Consider the following 18,139-nt stretch of genomic DNA (forward strand, 5'->3'; position numbering starts at 1 on the left):
ATGCTTGCTAATTGATGGGTCATTGCTGCCAAATTTATATATATATATACTGTGTGAGTGTATGTGTGTATACACACACGGAAAATATGATTTGAGAATAATTTCACTCTAATATGCTGAGAATAATTTCAACCTTCCGATTTGCAGGGAGCATTTTCGCGGGGAAAGCTTAACACCATTTGTCACAGTTAAACACTATTAGCCTTGAAATAATGTTTTTATTTTATTGCCTACAACGAAGATCTTATGTGTGCACTTTTTTTTCATTTTTGGCTTTCGTGTAAAACGCTACTACAAACACGTGCTGCGTATCTTTACATGATACGGCCAATTAAAAACGAGGTCTGCGGAGCAGTGTACGACAGTAAAGTCCCAACGAATATGGATTGGCATATTTTGATGTTCTGCCTTTGTGCCCTGATCATTTGACAACATTAGCTCCTTGATGTCAGCTAGGGATGGCTGCATTTTAGCAATATGCACTCTTATATGATCTGTGTGAGTAGCTCGTTTTCATTGTTTGTTCTAAAAAACTTGTTGATTACTTACATGTACAGTGTGTTTGCGTGTGTGAATTGATATTGTCATTACACATGCACGTGTGTGTGTGCGTGTGTGTGTCTGTGTGTGTGTGTGTGTGGAGAGCGGTAGTGTAGCGGTTGGCACGCTGCGCTACGAACCCCGGCGGCCCGAGTTCAATTCCCGCTCACGACCAACATCGGTGACGAATATCGGAACTGGTCCTGGACCTCCCCTAGGTCGACTCAGCCTCAAATAAGTACCTGGTACTGTGTCTAAACATCGTCACTAGGGAGACAAAGGCGGCCGGGCATGGTGCTGGCCACCCCACCCCCTTGTGTGCCATTCCGGCCTTCATAGGTGCTCGCTAACAGCACTTGCCGAAACAGTCCATGAAGGCTACGCGGAGGATCTGTGCCTTTGTTGTGTGTTTTGACGCCGTGTGCTAGCATGTGTGCACACGTATATGGGTGTGTAGTGACATAGAATCGGTCACTTAGCATAGCGCTGGTTGCTGGCAGGGAAGGGGATCTGCAGCTTACAGCAGCCCTGACCGACAGCAGGTCACGTGATAGACCAGAGAGAGGGATCTAGGGGAAAGGTCACGGAAGGGGCACGTCGAGAACCCGCTGGTAGGTTCCAGAAGGGGGGCGTGGCCGGGGGCGGAGCCAGGCCACGCTGACAGTATAAGAAGGGCCCCGGGGAGGGGACCTCGGGGCTGTCGTCGTGTGGAGCGGGAATCCCGTGGCGCTGCTGGAGTCTTCACCGTCTCGGCGTCGCCAGTCAGGCAGCCTGCCAGCTGTCCTGACTGGGAAGCGTAGCTGCTAAAGTGTGAACTTCTAAGGCTGTTAATAAACAGAGTGCCTCCTACTCTTAGTGTACTTGAGCCAGTCACTACGTATGTATATGGAAAGATATGGACATATGTGTGTTGGCCCACACAGAAGTGCAGGTGGTGCATCTGCCAGGCGCCCTTGTTAGTTAACCAAAAACATCTGGGTCTGTTCCATGACCTCCTGCCAGCGAGTCTTTGCCACTTTAAGTGGCCTCAAGTTTCACCAGTCTGGCACAAGCGCCGTGGTGAAATCACCGCCACTTAGTGCAACACATGAATGTACATGGTGTCTAAAGGCAACCGCGGATCAAGATGCTGAGGGAACTGTGGGCATATTCATCTCGGAGGCTGTGAAAGGCCGGGGAAAAAGTGGTGACCTTTGTTGTTGTTGTTGTTGTTCAACGTATGCATGTGCACAATTGCACGCGTGTGCGGGATTTCAGTGGCCCAGCGGTTTGCGCGCAGTAATGTCCAACGTCAGTGGCGAGAGATAACCGAACCGGCGGTGGCCTTCCCCTAGGTCAACTCAGCCTGGTTTCGGGTATACACGAACAGAACTTTGAACCCAGCGACCCGAGTTCAAATTCTGCTCACGGCCAACATCATTGATGAATATATGAACGGGTCCGGTGCCTCCGGTAGCCTTACAGGAAGCACCTGGTGCCGTGTGTAATTATCAACATTAGGAAGACAAAGGCGGCCGGGCGCACTGCAGGTGGCCCCATTTTGTGCCGAGCCGGCCTTCGTAGGCAGGCGCTTCGCGAAGGGCACTTTCCTCAACTGTCTGTCTGGCAACACGGTTGGGGGGGGGGGCAAGGTGGGAGTGGGGGTATCTTTATCTCTGTCTCTGTTGCTCCCACACGGATGTAATGGTGAGGGGGAGCCGGTGTAGACGGTTGCGTTGGCAGGAGAGAGAGAGAGCGCGAGAGCGAGCGAGGTGGGCGGGAAGGATCGATGCACGGAGGTGGCGGCACCTCGTTAGGCCGCCGCTCTCACCTTTTGACCCGCTCGGTTATTAATAAGGCCCGGGCGGTCGAAACCGCCCGCCATCCATTACGTTTATGAGTGTTTTATTGAGCTGCTGCGGATGAATTTTTAATGCGGGGAGCCGCGGGTGCGAATGCGGCAGCCCGCTGATCGCGGGGACAGCTGGTGTACGTTACCTCTCCCAGCCCCGGGTGACAAGAGCCACTGGCCTCACGCTCCCTCTCCTTTGTCTCTTCATTACGGCCGCCTTAAGGTGGTGATTCTTTTTTTTGTTCTGCCGTCCAACGGTAAACCACACACACACACGCGAACACGCGCAAAGTTATGCAAAAAAAAAGGTGGCAATTCTCGGCGAGGACATTTATTAACCTAACTCAAATAAAACATTTTCATCTGCTTGCCAATGACCTTTTTTTGCTTGTCTTTATTGCTACCATTCTGGGTTGTATAATGCGTGTGCGCGCGTGCGCGTGTCTGTGTGAATGTGGGATTAAAAAAAAAGATTTTGGTGCTAATTTGAATTTAATTTTGGCAAACCGTCTCAACTTTAGAAGTGCTCCGAAAGTTATTATTTGGTGGCATTTGCTCGTAAAATGGTTATTTGTATATACGAGTGCGAGTTTTTAATGTCATATTTTTTCATCTATAAACAATAACAAAATGTTTTTCGGTTCTAATAAATGCCAATTTAGTTATATAATTTGACTTCCGTTAAATATTTGAGATTCAAATGTAACTTTTCAACTCACTTTATAATATTAGAAGCATTATTATTATTATTATTATAAAAAACACACAGGTGTCGCTAGGTGGCTTACAAAAGCGGATCACAAGCGGTGACTTGCCGAGGCCTTCATCCAGCAGTGGATTTACCATGACTCTCCGTTTCGGTACTCGCTCGCCGGGAGACTTTGCCGCCCCATTGTGAGTCTGCGACCATCCCTCCGTCTTCTCCCTCTCTCTCTCTCCGTCTGCTTTTCCCATCTCCGGGGCCAATTCCGCGGCGTCCTCTTGCCACCAATAACTCATCGGCAGAGTTATTGGTGACCCGGAAGAGTCCTGCCGGCCACTTGCGCGCGCCGGCCGAGATGTGAGCCCAGACAAATGGGTGTGATTTAGACTGTGAGCGCAGAGGCTCGGGGAGGCCCTGCATCTGTCGTGCGACGGTCCCCACCTGCCCCCTCGCACACACCCCCCTAGCCCACACCCCCCTAGCCCCCACTCCACCGCCCCTCGGCCCCCACCCCACCGCGACCTCCTCCTGTCCTCCCCTCATTCCTTCTCGTCATCCTCCCATCATTAGAATCCGTAGAATACATTTGACCTCATCTGAAATAAAACACACCACAAAATATAAAACAGATTACTTGTCTTCAAGCTGTTGCAGCTTTGTAAATACATATTCAGAAATGTGATGATTTAATTTTTATTAAACAGAAACATCTCAAAGGCCGTTTTAATAAGCTTTTTATTTTTTGAAATTGTAATACAAAAATCTGGTCTTCCAAGGTGCATTTCGGCCCTTTTATAAAAAGTCACAAATGACCTTAAAATGAATAACATTAACGGCTGGCTGCCGATCATGTAAATTAATCGCCGTACTTTTTTGCGCGATTGCTGGCTGGAGCAGTTACATGGGCACAGCTTGCGCGAGCACTCGACACAACAAAGCCTCTCTCCTCGGTGCTCGTGATAAAACGCAAACTGGAAAGAGTCGTCCCCCCCCCGCCTCTGCTTGTTTGAGCCAGGAATTCAAAAAGCCGCTCGGTGGTATTGATTGTCCTGGCATAAGCGGCAATTTAAGAACTTAAATTACCGCGCAGGAATCGCTCTGAAGGTTAAGTAGGTGCGCTGGCTGTTTACACGAGAGCCTAGTGGATGTGCCAGGGTCACGCTCTTGATTCTCTAAAGACAACAAGCCACATCTGCCCGCCCGCCCCAACCGATCATCGCGTGTTGCCGCGTCTGGGCCTGGCCTGGGTGACCGCGGCGGGGTGAAGGTGCTCCGTGCGCTGGGCGAGGCTGCGACTCGCGGGGCAGCGACGGTACGCGGCCACGCGTGTTCCATCAGCGGGGCTCCCACGTGGGCCGCGCGTGGCCGAAGCCAACACCGTGGCCCGCTCGCTACTGCATGAGTTTGGCGTCAAGTCGAAAAAAAAAATCTGTCAAAATCAATTGTTTTGGAATCGACAGCGTCTGCCCCATTTTTTTTGGTTCCCCCCCCCCACCAACCCCTTAATCCCCTCCGTCGTGATTTACAGTTTTCTGCCTTTTGCTCCAATCCCCAGACCGACGGCAGACTGTAATTAGCGGTTGTGCCGAGAGCTAATTGCGGAGATGGACAGAAAAGGTGCCTGGGCACCCCCCTCCCCCCCACACCCGCCCCACCTCAGCCTTGCACCAGCGGACGCCCCCAGCCTCCCCCCACCTAATTGGCAAGTTGTGGTCGTTTGTCACGATCCGCCACTGCGGGCATCGATGTTACACATGTACGAGCGAAGTGTTTGTTTCACAGTGTCACGGGCCATTGGCTCGCTATATTGAGACTGACGTGAACCGAGCCGACTTTTAAAAAGGTTTGTTTTGCACTGCACGTGCGGATGGCCGCTGGTTTTTGGCCTGTGTGCGGTGACGACGTGCGGCTATCGGCAGCGAACATAACCACCACCACCCACCCTCTTTGGAACTTGACGGCGGCGACGTTAAAAAAAAATTTGGCACGGCTTTAATATCGACCAACGTAATCAGGTTGTTTCAGACGCAACGTTGACTCCGCTAAGCCTTCTGCATGTTCGCACTCGCGCGCGCGAGAGTGCTTCGCAGTCGTCTTGCGACTAAAAAGCAGTCGAGGCGTTTGCGACAAAGATATGAACGACTCTGATTCTCAACGCGGTCGCCGTGGTCGTTAACCATAATGCACACGTAGTCGGCGGCCGGTGTAAATGCATAAACTGGATATACACCGATGCATTTGCAATATGTGTCTCGAGAATATATAATGCATACACACCACTTAATGTTTTATTGAGGCAAGATAAATAACTAAACAGGGATAGAGTGGTGGCACATCGGTTTGCGCACTGCACTATGAATCCGGCAAAACTTGAGTTGAATTCCCGACTGCTGCTCAACATTGGTGGCAAGTGATATCTGAACGAGTCTTGGGCCTGCCCTTCTGTTAATCTTCACTAACCAGCATGGTGAAGTATGGTCAAATAACCCCATGGCTGCTGCAGCATTGGGAGGGAGGGGATATATTAATCCAACAGTGGCTTGACAAAGCGCTATATATTGAAAATATTACTCTTGACATAAATAAGCATTTAACACATTATCACCATGCACAGTTACATTTCACGAGTCTTTGAAGCTGTTTTACAAATGTCTGCATACACAGCAATTGTGTTAACCAACAACGTTATCAACACATTTGTTCAAAGACCATTATCACTGGCTCTGTCAAGAGCCTTCAAATGAATGAGTGAATGAGGGATGTGGCAGAACATGTCAGAGTCTCTCTCTCTCTTTCTCTCTCTACATATATATCTCCTTCTCTATCTCCGTCTGTGCCAAAGGTGTGAGATGCATCACTAGGCCACATCAGCAGCGGGGTGACCCTTTCATCTCGACACAAGGCGCGTCCTTGCCTGGCGTTCGATGACTTATTGACACCCGGCGCCTGCGCGAATGGTAATCAGCCAATTAGTCGGGAATCGCCGCGCAGACGAGAGCCCAAATAATGAATGGGGTCTCGCTCCCAAAAAAAAAAATCGACATCAATTTCCCCCCCCCCCCCAATCTCTCCTCCTCCTCCTCACCCAACTCGTTAATGTCACGTGCAGCTTTATTGAAGGCTGTCAGAAGCATTCGCTTAAAGAATGAGAAATTGACAGAGGCCGGAGTAAGGTTTTTTTGTATGCTGCCTCTTCCCTGCCCTCAACCCCTTCTCCTCCTCCTCCTCCCTGGCTTTGAAAAGCGGTGTGTAACATGCAATGGGGCTGAGATAAGCAGCACCAATTGCTATCATCGCTTCATTTGGCCCATCTTGATGAGTATAGATTAAAGCCCTCTGTTTGGTGGGCTCTTTCCCCCAGCCCCCTCCCTTGTCCCTTCTGTTTTAAACAGAGAGAGAGAGCGAGAAGCAGCGGAGAGCACGAGGGCTGGGACGACGGGAGTGTTTGGTGGTGGTGCTGGTGTGGGGGGGGACAGCGTGCAAAAATTAAATTAGGTGGAGGCCACACCCACCGTTGGAGATGATAACCTTGCCTGCGGGGCTATTGATCGCCCGTGCTTCCGTGCGCGCAGCTGCGGGCGCTGGGCTGGGCTTCGGGGGTACAACATCACATTGCAAGGCCGGTGTCTGAAGCATCGCAATTAGTCTCGGTAACCGATCGCACCATAGGTGACTCAGAGCGGCCCCCCCCCCCGTTCGCCTCGTGTCACCAGTCAAGAGTGCTGCTGATGGATTTTTTTTCAGCTTGCACGGTGACCGAACTTGTGCTCAGATTTGTTCATTGTTCATGTACAGCTCTTTCTGTCAATCCACCGCTGGATGAGGGCCTCACTCTGCAAATATAATTAATTGGGGTTTGTTGGAACGTACTTTGCAATGCTGGTCAGTGCCCGTTGGCGAAGGGGAGACTCGCGGGACCGGTTTAGGTATAACTCGCCACTGATTTGAGCCTTGCCCGAGTATCGAACTTCAGTGGCCGGGTTTATAGTGCAGTGCGCAAACGACTGTGCCACCTGCTCCACTTGTCAGACGTTTCAGGAGTGGAAATTGATATCAGCAATGTGTGGCTGAGGCTATATCGAGGTGTGCACAAGACGTGCATATCTCAGGATTGTGATTCTAGTTCTAGTACGGTGAAGTATGGTCAAGCAAACCTCACGGCTGAAGGCCTTCATCCAGCAGCGGATCGCCAGAGCTGAACATTATTATTATCACCAAAAGATGTTGCCCAATTTCAGACCAAATTATATCATTTTGCTGTGTCCATGTCGCATCGCCGTGATCTCTAAATGTCCTTTGATATCACGAGTATCAATGTTATGCTCATTTAAAGCAATGCATGCTTCGTAATTTGTCTTTAGTGTATATTTTTTTTCATAGGTATAACAATTGAAGAATCGCCACATGCTTCTGTTATGTATTGCAAATGTGCAATGTAGTAATAACTACAATTATGTAGTTATTATGGATCTCGGCCTGCCCATACTTCACCACGCTGGTCAGTGCAGATTGGGCCAAGGGGTTGGCGAGAACATGAGTGGCTCTGATATCGCTTGCCACTGATGAAAGCCGTTCCTGCGGTATTGAACTTGGCTCACCGGGTTCACAGAGCAGCACGCTTTCCACGGTACCATCTCCTCACTCTGCGTTATTTAATACTGTCGTGTAAAAAATACGCGCGACACATTTTTCACAGACAAGAGATACTTTAATTAAATATTGTGTAAAATGCAACACTTTTTATACAGTCCAAATTTTTTTTGTTTTTTTTTAGGGAGAAGAAAAATGTACATTTAAAATAACATATTAATAACATTTTAAACGTATTTGACCATGTCCTAAATAGCGAATCGTTTACTAAAAAGTGATAGCATAGTGATGGTGCGGCGTGGGCTGAAATCTGTCCGTGTGCATCGTAATTCACAGGCCTCCAATGTCCAGTTTGTCTTGGGGCTGCTGGACATCAAAATGTACAGCCAGAACTCTGGACAACTGGGTGCTTAATAAACACGGCACTTAAAAAGTGTAACATCTAAAAGAAAGATACAAAAATTACATTTTGGCGCAAAAAAATGTAACAACAACAAAAACAATGCCAACGTGAAGACAATGCATTTTGATTGGATTTTAAAGACCCCTTTTCTAATCGCGCCAATGTTCATTGTGACCGTTGGTATTTCATCGCGTGTGTCGGGTAAAAGAAGAAAAAAAACGTTGCATTAAACGTGGATTCTGGTTGGCATTCGTATCCAAACATGGAAAGGGACAGCGTATACGTGGCAATACACCCTCTTTGCCACAAATAAACAAAACATGCATTCAAATAATGTCTCAAATTATCAGACGATAAATTAATGTGCTGAACTGTATTACTATTCTCATCATTATCGTCGTCGTTTTTTTTTATTGCACTGCAGAGAAAATGAAACAAGTTAAGCTAAGTGTTGGGGGATGTCTACATTTTTGAATTTTTAAATAAAACACAAGGAATAATTTGATTACATTGGTATATCACATGAATTTACAAAATTCTCATCTTAACACACGGATATTAATAGATAAGTTGCACGATTGATTGAAAATAAAAATCAAAAGGCACATTTTATTAAAAGCACACGCTGTCCCTTTGAAGACGTAAAAAAAAACTTCAATGCGCCACTGATCTTATGAATTTGTTCATTATTAATATTTAATGGCAGCCTCAAACCTTGATCAAACACTTTCACAACAAATCATTAAACATAAAAAAAATACAAAAATAAACATTGACTTTTGTATGCACGGGCATATCTGTGCAAGTCGCGTTGGCTACAAGTTCACGAATATGGCAAAAATGAATTACACTCACAGAAATCTATACAGGCGGGGAACACCCGTGAAATCATTTAAAAATGGTTCATGCGATTTTTTTTTGTTTATATCCTCGCAAAAGTTTTTTTTCATTTTTTTGCGTTTTTTTGTGTGTGCGTGTGTTCGTTTTCTTAATTACACCGCTACATCTTGTCTAAAGTAAGCGATAAACGTGTGCTACAAAAATGAACAAACATCACAGTTTGCGCTGACCACTGAGAGATAAATACAGTATGTATAAAGGTTATTTTACAAAAAAAACGTGACTCGTGCTGTTAAGAGGAAACTGGCAAAGGGAAATTATTTTTAACGATTATTAAGACTTTCTTTCTGAGCTCCCTGTCCAAAAAGTGAGAAAGCAAAGAGCACAATTGTTTTTTTTCCGTTTAACGCGGCATAACAGTATATTTTAAGACATCGAAGTATAAATATTGAGCTACCACTTTTTTTTTGTCGAAAATCACCAAACTACGAAGCTATGGTCAAAAGCACACTACAAAAAGAAAATTAACAGGGGTGCGGGGGGAGACGAGGAGGGGTAGAGAGAGAGAGAGAGGGCGAGGGGGAAAGTAAAGATTACTAGTACCAGGTCAAATACTTGACAAAACCTACGCCAAAGAGCCAAAGGTTATCACTACTGTACAGAGCTTGCAAGAACAAGGTTGTTGAGTATTTTATTTCAAAGGAAGCTCTAAAGTAATCATCGAATTTCTTTTACACGGCGAAAGTGTTATTGTCACTTATTTTCTCTTGTTTAAACTTTTTTAAACCGATTTTTTTCCAAGCACTGTGCTTTTGAAGGCAACACACACGTGCACGCACGCACGCACACACACGCGCGCGTGCGCGTACACACATACACAAGTTTATATAGCATTCACAATTTCTATTCTTTTTTTTCTTCAAAGATTTTTTTTTACTATAATACAGATAGTGATTATTAGAAGATTCCCAAGCCCATTTGTTTTTACACCTTTGCCAACGTTTTGTTCAGGTCTCAAGTGTTGCTTGCGTACAAGCCACATGCTTTGAAACTCACGACGCATCTGACTGTACAAATGTTGAAGCGTCACACGGCATTGTTGTCGTCATTTCAGATTTTGCAAACATCACCCAAGAAAGTTACGAATATTCCACGAAATGTGTTCTTTTTTGTATCTGCATTCTGGACCGTGACGAAAATGATCGCCTAATTACATTCTCCAAAACAAACGTTCCACATTTGTCAAATTGTTTTTAGCGAACATTGTTCGTATTGAAAAGGGTTTTTTCCAGCGGCATTTTTACATGCTACAATATTAATGTTGCTGAGATATGCCACCAAACATAGAAAACAGACAAGCTAACATTTATGATGTTTACACCCTGACGCAGTACTCTATGTAAAATACATTTTATGGTACAGAAGTGTTGAGTGAAGCTGTTACATTGTTGTCAAACTATGGCCCTTCTTACGAGCGGATTAAAAAGTTATCCCCCCATCGTCCCGGTCGTGATCTTTTACCAAAGCGTGGCTTGTGGGCAAACGACATCGTAAACCGAATTTTCCCCGCTTTAAAAAAAGAACAAAATGAAAAAGATGTTCTCCCTTTCTTTCGTTCGCTTAAAACCAAACGCATCATCTTTACAAACGCTAAAAACACACCAAAATGTGAATTTGTAGAATAAAACATCCGTTCACATTTTTTTTTTCTCTCTCTCTCTCCCCTTCATAGAATTTTCCTGATCTATGTACTGTATTCATAAAACGTCAGACTACGATCTAGGACGAAACTTTGTACCTCTACAGTGCACAAGGAAACGAGAGGACTACTGCCTGTGGTTTATATCGTCGTCGTCGATGTCAGGGGCTTGCGTTTTTGTTCGCTTGCGTTTTTTTTTACATTTTTATATTTCATTAACATCATCATTTTGTAACTTCGACAGACATTTAGAAGTTTCCCTTCATTCACGTGGTCGTCTTTAGAGTTCACACAAGGCCTTGCGCGATTTTTTTTTCCTCGCGTGAACTATGCTTTTTTCTTCCGGTTTGTTGTTGTTCATGTTGTTTGTTTCACCAATGTCACACCGCCCAAGCGCTTTTGTTTGTGTTCGGGGCGGGCGATCGTCGACTTGCAAGTTCCTTAAAAGTGTTGGGGGGGGGGGGGGCACGGGGGGTGCATGGGACTAGGGGGAGGGGCGGGGCAGGGGTGGCGTGGTGTGGCAGTGGTAAGTGGAGGGGGGGTTACGTTTTACCCAATATTGGACAGGAATGGATAGCAAGCGCTGCTGTAGAGCTGGGTGATGTGGCGTGCCCGGAGGAAGGTGGAAGGCAAGTGGTTGTCTTTTCGCTCACATTGGTGGGACGACCAAGCCGGACATGGCTGAGGGAGAAATGTGAAGCGGAAGCAGACAGGTATGGAAGACAAAGGGGGCGGGGGGGGGGGGGAGAGGAAGAAATTGAAACACACGGTTAGCATGATGCACACATTCACCGGGAGTATTTTTTTTTGCAACCAAAAATGTACAACATTAACATTGTTAGTCGATTTATTACGAGGAAAAAAAGTGTCATTATTGAACGTGATTGTCATTTGCTTCGTAGTTTACATGATGGCATGTGAGCGCATGCAGTGCGGACGGATTTATTTCTCTGTTGTTGTGTTTGCGGTGGTGCTCACTTTGTCTGGGCTGTTGAAAAAGAACGAGTTATCCTTCCCTGGCCTAACCGGTCAGTCATGGCGTGAAATCTCCCGATGTTTATTGGAATTTGGAAATTAACTGTGGGCGTGTCTTCGTATAAGGGCTTTCATCCGCTGAGTGTTTGGGAGATTTGAAATTAGCACTTGGACCATAAAAATAACTTAGTGACATTGGCTCGAGCTGACCGCCAAATAAAATAGAGCAAAGACGTTCAAATGAAGCCCTGCGAGTGAAAGCTGATGGAAACTATCATGCCCAAAAGAGATTACAGGTAACAAAAAAAAACTCAAAAACATATAATCACAGAATTATATGATCCCTCAAAGTTGGGAGGTGAATTTATTACAAAATAATTAATAATATTACAAATGGACTCAAGTTTTATGGCACACGTATAAACACAATTCATTAAACTCATCAACTAATCTAGCAATGTGAACAGAACTTGGAAATATTTTGTGGGTGAGAGTTGCAAGGAAGAAAGGAGATGGGACAGGGAAATGCAGTGATTTTAAAAAATATATATATTTGGAGAAAACAAAATAAAACACAACAACAGTGAAATGATGTGTATGGATGGAATAAAAAAGACGTGCTAAGTCTGTGATGCATTGGAATACCCACCTAAAACCGAATCTTTAAACTGCGCAACAAGACCATGTCCAAAATTCCCTGCGTGATAGAGTATAGACAGTGCCTTTAAACATTCATCGATTGTAACATGCCCGAAGGCATTGCGAAGCTGTAGTCGGTTTCTAATTTTGTTGCGATGGAGGCAGCGCGTAGCTAATAGATCATAATCTTGTTAGCGCAGTGCCAAGTCCATTACGCACCATTTACACAGAACAAATTCCAAAACGTCTTACTTATGTCTACTGGTTTCATGTTTCTTAAAAAAAGTAACAAAAATAATAAATAAATGAAATCAAATGAGGGGTGCGAGGGGGGATGCTTTTAAAATTGAGTTTAATGCAAAGAGGAAATTTGCTGGCTATTAGCCTGATGCTTGCGGGTTTTTAACCCAGCGTATAGTTTTGTATTACAGGAAATTGGAAAAGCCTGTAAGTTTACTCAGAAACAAAACTTCTCATTCTCTCATTAAATCCAGGAAAATCTGCGTTAAGAACCAGCAAACGGCACAAGACAGGCAGTGTTTCCTTTACGACGCGGGGATAAGGAAATTTGTAAATTGCGGTTAGGGTGACCGATTGCCCATTATTGAGCCCGCGCTGTTTTACATTTAAGCACGCGAAGAGCGTCACGGCAGGGCGAACGCAAAGCGGCACCCGGGGTCCATTGGCCGACGCGTCAGGGCGACATGGGCTGATGTTAGCGACACGGCGACGTTGAAAGGGAACGATGGTCATGCGTGCATCCATTGTCCCAACAGCCGACGGATGGCCCCCCCCATCAGCACAGGCAAAACAACAGCGGGCGGCGTCAGGAGCAGGTGCTGGATTAGTGCAGCCGCTATTGCTGGCGCGCGTGCGTGCGCGCGTGCGTAGCGCAGCGCAGCCCCCCCCCAGCCCCCACCAGCCCCCCCCCCCCGTTGCTGGCGGCTCTCACTCAGCAGCGCGTGCGTCGGGCGGGCGCGCGACGAGCGCGTGCCGGTGACGTCACAGGGGGTGGGGGGGGGGGTGCGCGCTAATTAAGGCAAAGCACCTCCGTAAGGCGAGATGATGTGGGGGGGCTGGGGGGCGTGGGGGAGGGCGGGGGGAGGGGCTCGACCGTGGCGTGATTACCGGGGCTACGCCCGCGACCCCAAAGGCACGGCCAGCGGTCATTGCGAACGTGGAATTTTCATTGGCAACTGCGGAGCCGGTTTTTTGTTTTTGCAGTTCATGTTTCCCCCACCCCCGCCTCTCCCCCCCCCTATATTGTCTAAAATTAACTTACAAACTATTTTTTTTTGTAATTTGCGCACTCTCTTTGGTCGATGGCATTCAATTGCATCTGTTTTTATTCTCGTTATGAGAATTGGGTTTGTTTTCCCAGTCTGATCAAAGCCGCCCTTTTGCATTCACAGTGCATTGCGTATGCGTGAGTGCGTGAAATACGGAATCTAGAAATTTCGAATTCGCGCTGTTTGTGTGTGGTTTTGTGTTTTTATTTCAGGGTGGGACGTGCACGTTCTCAAATTAGCCCCATTGAGGGGACAAACGATGAGGAGTAGGGTCGGGGTGGGGGGGGGGGCCAGGCAGGCACATCGGGCCGGAGAATTGTTCACGGAATAAAACCTGCAACGCCACAAAGCCACGGTGATACGGGGGGGGGGTAGGGAGGGAGGAGGGCATGAAAAAAAAACCGCTTTGCAGTACAAGACCCAGGCGCGTGACTTTCGCGGAAAAAAAACTAAAGAAGAACAACAACAGAAAGTATGACATTTGTGGCGTTGCAAGTCGCTCGGCATTGAGTCTCTCTAAACGTTCGCCCTCACCTTGGAGGGCATTGCCGGTAGCGCTGGTGCAGTTAGGCGGGGGTGATGCCTGCGGGCGAACCACTGGGGCGAAGGCGCTCTTCTGTTTGACTGCGGAAATCATGTGGGCGGGGGAGAATGAGAAAACGCCCCCGGCCCCGCTACAGTTGGAAGGGAGGGTGATGGAGGGAGGAGCAGCCACGGGGGGGCTTGACGGCATGACTGGTTGGGAGACAGAGGGAAAGAGAGAGAGGCGTCCGTTAGATCGAGCCTTGTGCCCCCCTCTCGTAACGAGACACGTCACCCGACGTGGCTTCGTTTGTGCACTTTTTACTGCGTCGTTAAGTAATCCCGTTTGGTTGTTTTAGTTTATTTGCGTTTTGTTGTCCTGGTTTTTTTTTGTAATTTGTTTTTGTTATCGTTTCTTTTGTTTTTGTTTTCCCCCTTTTTTCGTCTTGTTTTTTTGTTGTGCTGCGTTAAGATGCCGACGCTTTCCACGCCTGCTTTTGCCGATTTTTGTTTTGTTTAGGCTTTGTTTGGGTTTTTTTGTTTGTTTGTTAAACGCTGATTGACACAATCATGCCGTACTTTCCTCTGGTGACTAATGAATCAGTGGCCACTCCAATGCATCAGAATAAATGAAGTCCTACGCTGCGGTGAAATGAACGTAACACTGGAAATCATGGAGAAGCAAAACTTGTTAATACGTAAACCAAAGTAAACACGTAAAAAAATGAAACGAAGGACAAAATGGTATGCAGTACTGGGCCAGGTCATGGCACCGTATATGCGAATAACATTTCGTACTTTATTAAAAGTGAACACATGGTTACTTTTTGAATCATGCATCATCTGCGGCGAGCAAAAAAAAGCAAACGTAACCGATGCCAGATTTCGCGTGAAAATTCTGGCACCGCATTTACAGATGCATGATGGATTGCATTTGCTTGAGTCATCACCCTTCCTCGATTTACAATGAAAAAAAAATCTACGCGAGCCTCATAAACATTTTGCGTTTTGCCCGGCGAGGACTTAGCCGTTATTAGGCACATGATAATTTATTGGGTCCGCCCACTGGGAGCTATTGAACAATTTTGCGCATTGTACGAGAGCCAGCCCCAAAGTAGTCAATGGACGCAACGAAAAAAATGGATAAGTCCACAGAGGGTGCTTTGCGCGGCAGGCATGGTGAGAGTGACGCGCTGTGAAACTAGGTTAATTTGACGGTCTGAACGTGCGCGCCCGTCTGGGGCGGGGGATCTGCACAGTGCCACGGGCAGACCTGGCACGGACGGTCCGTGCGGGGAGGGCCAACGCCCCTGCATTGGCATGAGCCGAGCTTACAAATGAGCTGTCAGGGGTCGGGAGTGCATTACGCCCGACGCTCCCCGCGAGATGGGACAGGCTTACACAGGCTGCCAGACAAGACGCTTAAAGGGCCTTTTGCGCTGACTCAAGATTTGCAAATGAACTGTTGAGGAACGGCGACGTTTGTTTTTTTCTCTCTCTTTCTCGACTTCTCTTTCCCTGAGTGTCAGTGTGGAGACACAAACAGGCGTTCAAACAGCCCCACACAGGCAAAAGAGGACGCCAATGCCTCGGGGCTATGCTTTTAGAGCATAAGGGGACAGATTCCGAACACATGCAACACACAGGAATTGCCAATTATTTGGGTTTATGAGTCATTTAGGAGCATTAGTAATTCATGAATCGGGGCATGGTTTGTAAACAGTTTGACAGCAACCTTGTTGACATACAGGCTGCATGGGAACTCTAGTAATTATCTGCTTCAATGTTTTAATGCAAGCATACAATACATACTTTTGATAAAAAAAAATAAAAAAACACATTTCGTGGGTGTAGATTATATAGCCCCTAAAAAAAGAAAATCTTTCTTTCTTCCGGTGGCTACTTACGCTGCGCCTAAAACTGCACGATCTCATCGCACAAGCAGCTGCGGATGCTCTAACACAGCGGGACTGTGAGCGTAAATGTTGACAAATGTAGGGTTAATGCATAAATAAAACAAATACGCCCAATTAGCGAGCTGCGCTCATGAAATGTGTTGCGTCGCCACGCGTGTGCGAAACAGCACGTGTGCTCTGCGTGCGCGTGCACGTGCGCGTGAACGAGTGGCAGACGCCACCCCTGGCGTCAATCCGTGCAGAAAATGCACATTGTTAGCGGAAACTCCGGTTCTGAGTAATGACTCATCATAAACATCGATCGCCCAGAAACATGCATTATTCACTACTCGTGAACACTTATTAGGCTCCCTTGCAACAAAAAAAACCCTTCTCGCGTGTTTCCAAAAAAATACATACAGGATCCTATAAGAATTTCAAATTACTGAAGGTGCTAAGGGTTCCTAGTGAGGTTTATTTTATTTTTTCGTACGATACTACGGGGATTTAGTTATACATATTTGAAAGCATTAGGGAAGTTGAGTAGCAGTAATAAAGGCGGCAGCGTCTCTTGCAAGAGACGCGACGGCGCGCGTCTGTTCCTCCAGCAACAGAGGCATCGCCGCACACATTTCTAACGCGGCAACCAGAAACCGCAACAACAACAACAACAAAAAGAAGAGACAGGACCCTCAATCTGCTCGCCATGATGACATCTCAACAACCGACACGCGCCAACAGCGGAGGTGTCTTCGCGGTGCGGTCCCACTGGAACGTGCGGTGCGCGTGCGAGTGCTGCGGTTAACACTTGCCCCAACAGTCTCTGCTGCTGGAGGGGTCCGGGGAGACAGCGAATCTTTGTCCGTGTGTTCACGCGTATGTGTGTGTGTGTGTGAGAGAGTCTCCCCTAGGTCGACTCGACCTTAAAATGAGAACCTCGTGCAGCGTGTTATCATCATGACTCGGTAGGGAGCAGCAAGGGTAGCCGAGCGTGGCGTCGGACAGCCAGTCGGCTCAGCCCCCCACCCCACCCCGCGCCGTGCCGGTCTTCGCAGGCGCTCGCAAACAGAAACTCGCCACGACGTCACAATCCACACGAGGGGGGGGAGGGGGGGCGTCTCTGTTGTCTTCAATGCGCGTCACTCACTGGCATAGGGCGAGCTGGCGGAGGAGCCGTTGAGGAATCCGGGCGAGCCAGGCACTCCCAGGTTGCCCATGCCCGCGTTGCCGTAGCCGTTCATGCTGTTGGACACGGTGTTGTAGTTGGACTGCTGCGGCGTGGAGCTTGGCACGTAGCCGCGCGGGGACACGCTGCTCGTATTGCGGCTGTAACCTGCAAACGGCAGCGAGGTGGTGCGGGTGTTCCGTTATTTGTTTGGTTATCGATGCGTCGATCGATTAATCGATCGGTTAGATTAATTGTTGCTGTTTATGTGTATCGGCAAGTTTTTGTTTGCTTTAGTTCAACAACGGTGGGTGTGCGGTCACGTGGGTGCGTGCATGCGTGCGTGCGTGTCTTTGTGTTGGCACAGTATGGGGGAGGGGGGGGGCACAGGTGGTGCATCTGCCAGTCATCTCGGTCAGTCAACCCATGGCACCTGGGTCTGTCCCATGACACTTCACGTGGCCTTAAAGTACACATAGCCTGGCACAAACGCCGTGGTGACGTCACCGCCACTAAGTAGCAAATGGCGGTTGTTGTTGTTGTTATTGTTGTTCTTGTTATGTGTTTGTGTGCATGTGAGCGTGCCTGTGTATGCGTGGGACACACATGCGTGCGGTTATGTGGTTGTTTATTTATTTGATTGATTGAATCATTCCCTTGTGATTTCAGGAAAGTTTGTTTTTCAGTTAAGCCCTACTTGGGATTATTTTTTGTTTTGCCAATGTATACAGATTTTCGTTTCATTTGGGAGGAAACTGAAGCACCCAAAGTAAAAATGTATGCTACTTTTGAGCGTCGAAGAGTGGCATAGAAAGAAGGACATTCATATTCCATTGCAGAGAGAGGGCTTGATCTCACTTGCTGTACTGTCTCCTGCAGGCACCGCTGCCCACAATCGGGTCTCGAATGCTAATGACGGCTTAAACCGTTCGTGGTCCACCAACTCCACCTCGGAAGCCATCTGATGTCAGATTGACATCGCCAATTCGTGCGGCCGTTTGAAATGCTCCGATGAATTAGTGACGGATTCAGCTATTTTGCTGGGGAC

At 47.3% G+C, this 18,139-nt stretch overlaps 1 protein-coding gene across 8 annotated transcripts in view; it reads right to left on the minus strand.

Moving 5' to 3' along the window:
• Window positions 1-11,112: 11,112 nt before the first annotated feature.
• LOC144717593 (transcription factor COE3) overlaps window positions 11,113-18,139 on the minus strand; it is a 148,364-nt gene continuing 141,337 nt past the window's right edge. For 3 of the 8 annotated variants that reach the window (XM_078593079.1, XM_078593075.1, XM_078593078.1), the window contains 4 exons: window positions 17,074-17,259; window positions 14,044-14,133; window positions 12,231-12,278; window positions 11,113-11,287 (listed from right to left, as the gene is read on the minus strand). In XM_078593079.1, coding sequence (XP_078449205.1) covers window positions 11,256-11,287; window positions 12,231-12,278; window positions 14,044-14,133; window positions 17,074-17,259 — 356 coding nt within the window. In that variant the 3' untranslated portion in view covers window positions 11,113-11,255. Of the gene's footprint in view, window positions 11,288-12,230; window positions 12,279-14,043; window positions 14,245-17,073; window positions 17,260-18,139 lie in introns of all 8 variants that reach the window. The other 5 variants (XM_078593077.1, XM_078593076.1, XM_078593082.1 and 2 more) reach the window with 3 other exon arrangements.

This window comes from Lampetra planeri, chromosome 4, assembly GCF_965212315.1.
Source record: "Lampetra planeri chromosome 4, kcLamPlan1.2.h2, whole genome shotgun sequence".
NCBI lineage: Eukaryota > Metazoa > Chordata > Hyperoartia > Petromyzontiformes > Petromyzontidae > Lampetra > Lampetra planeri.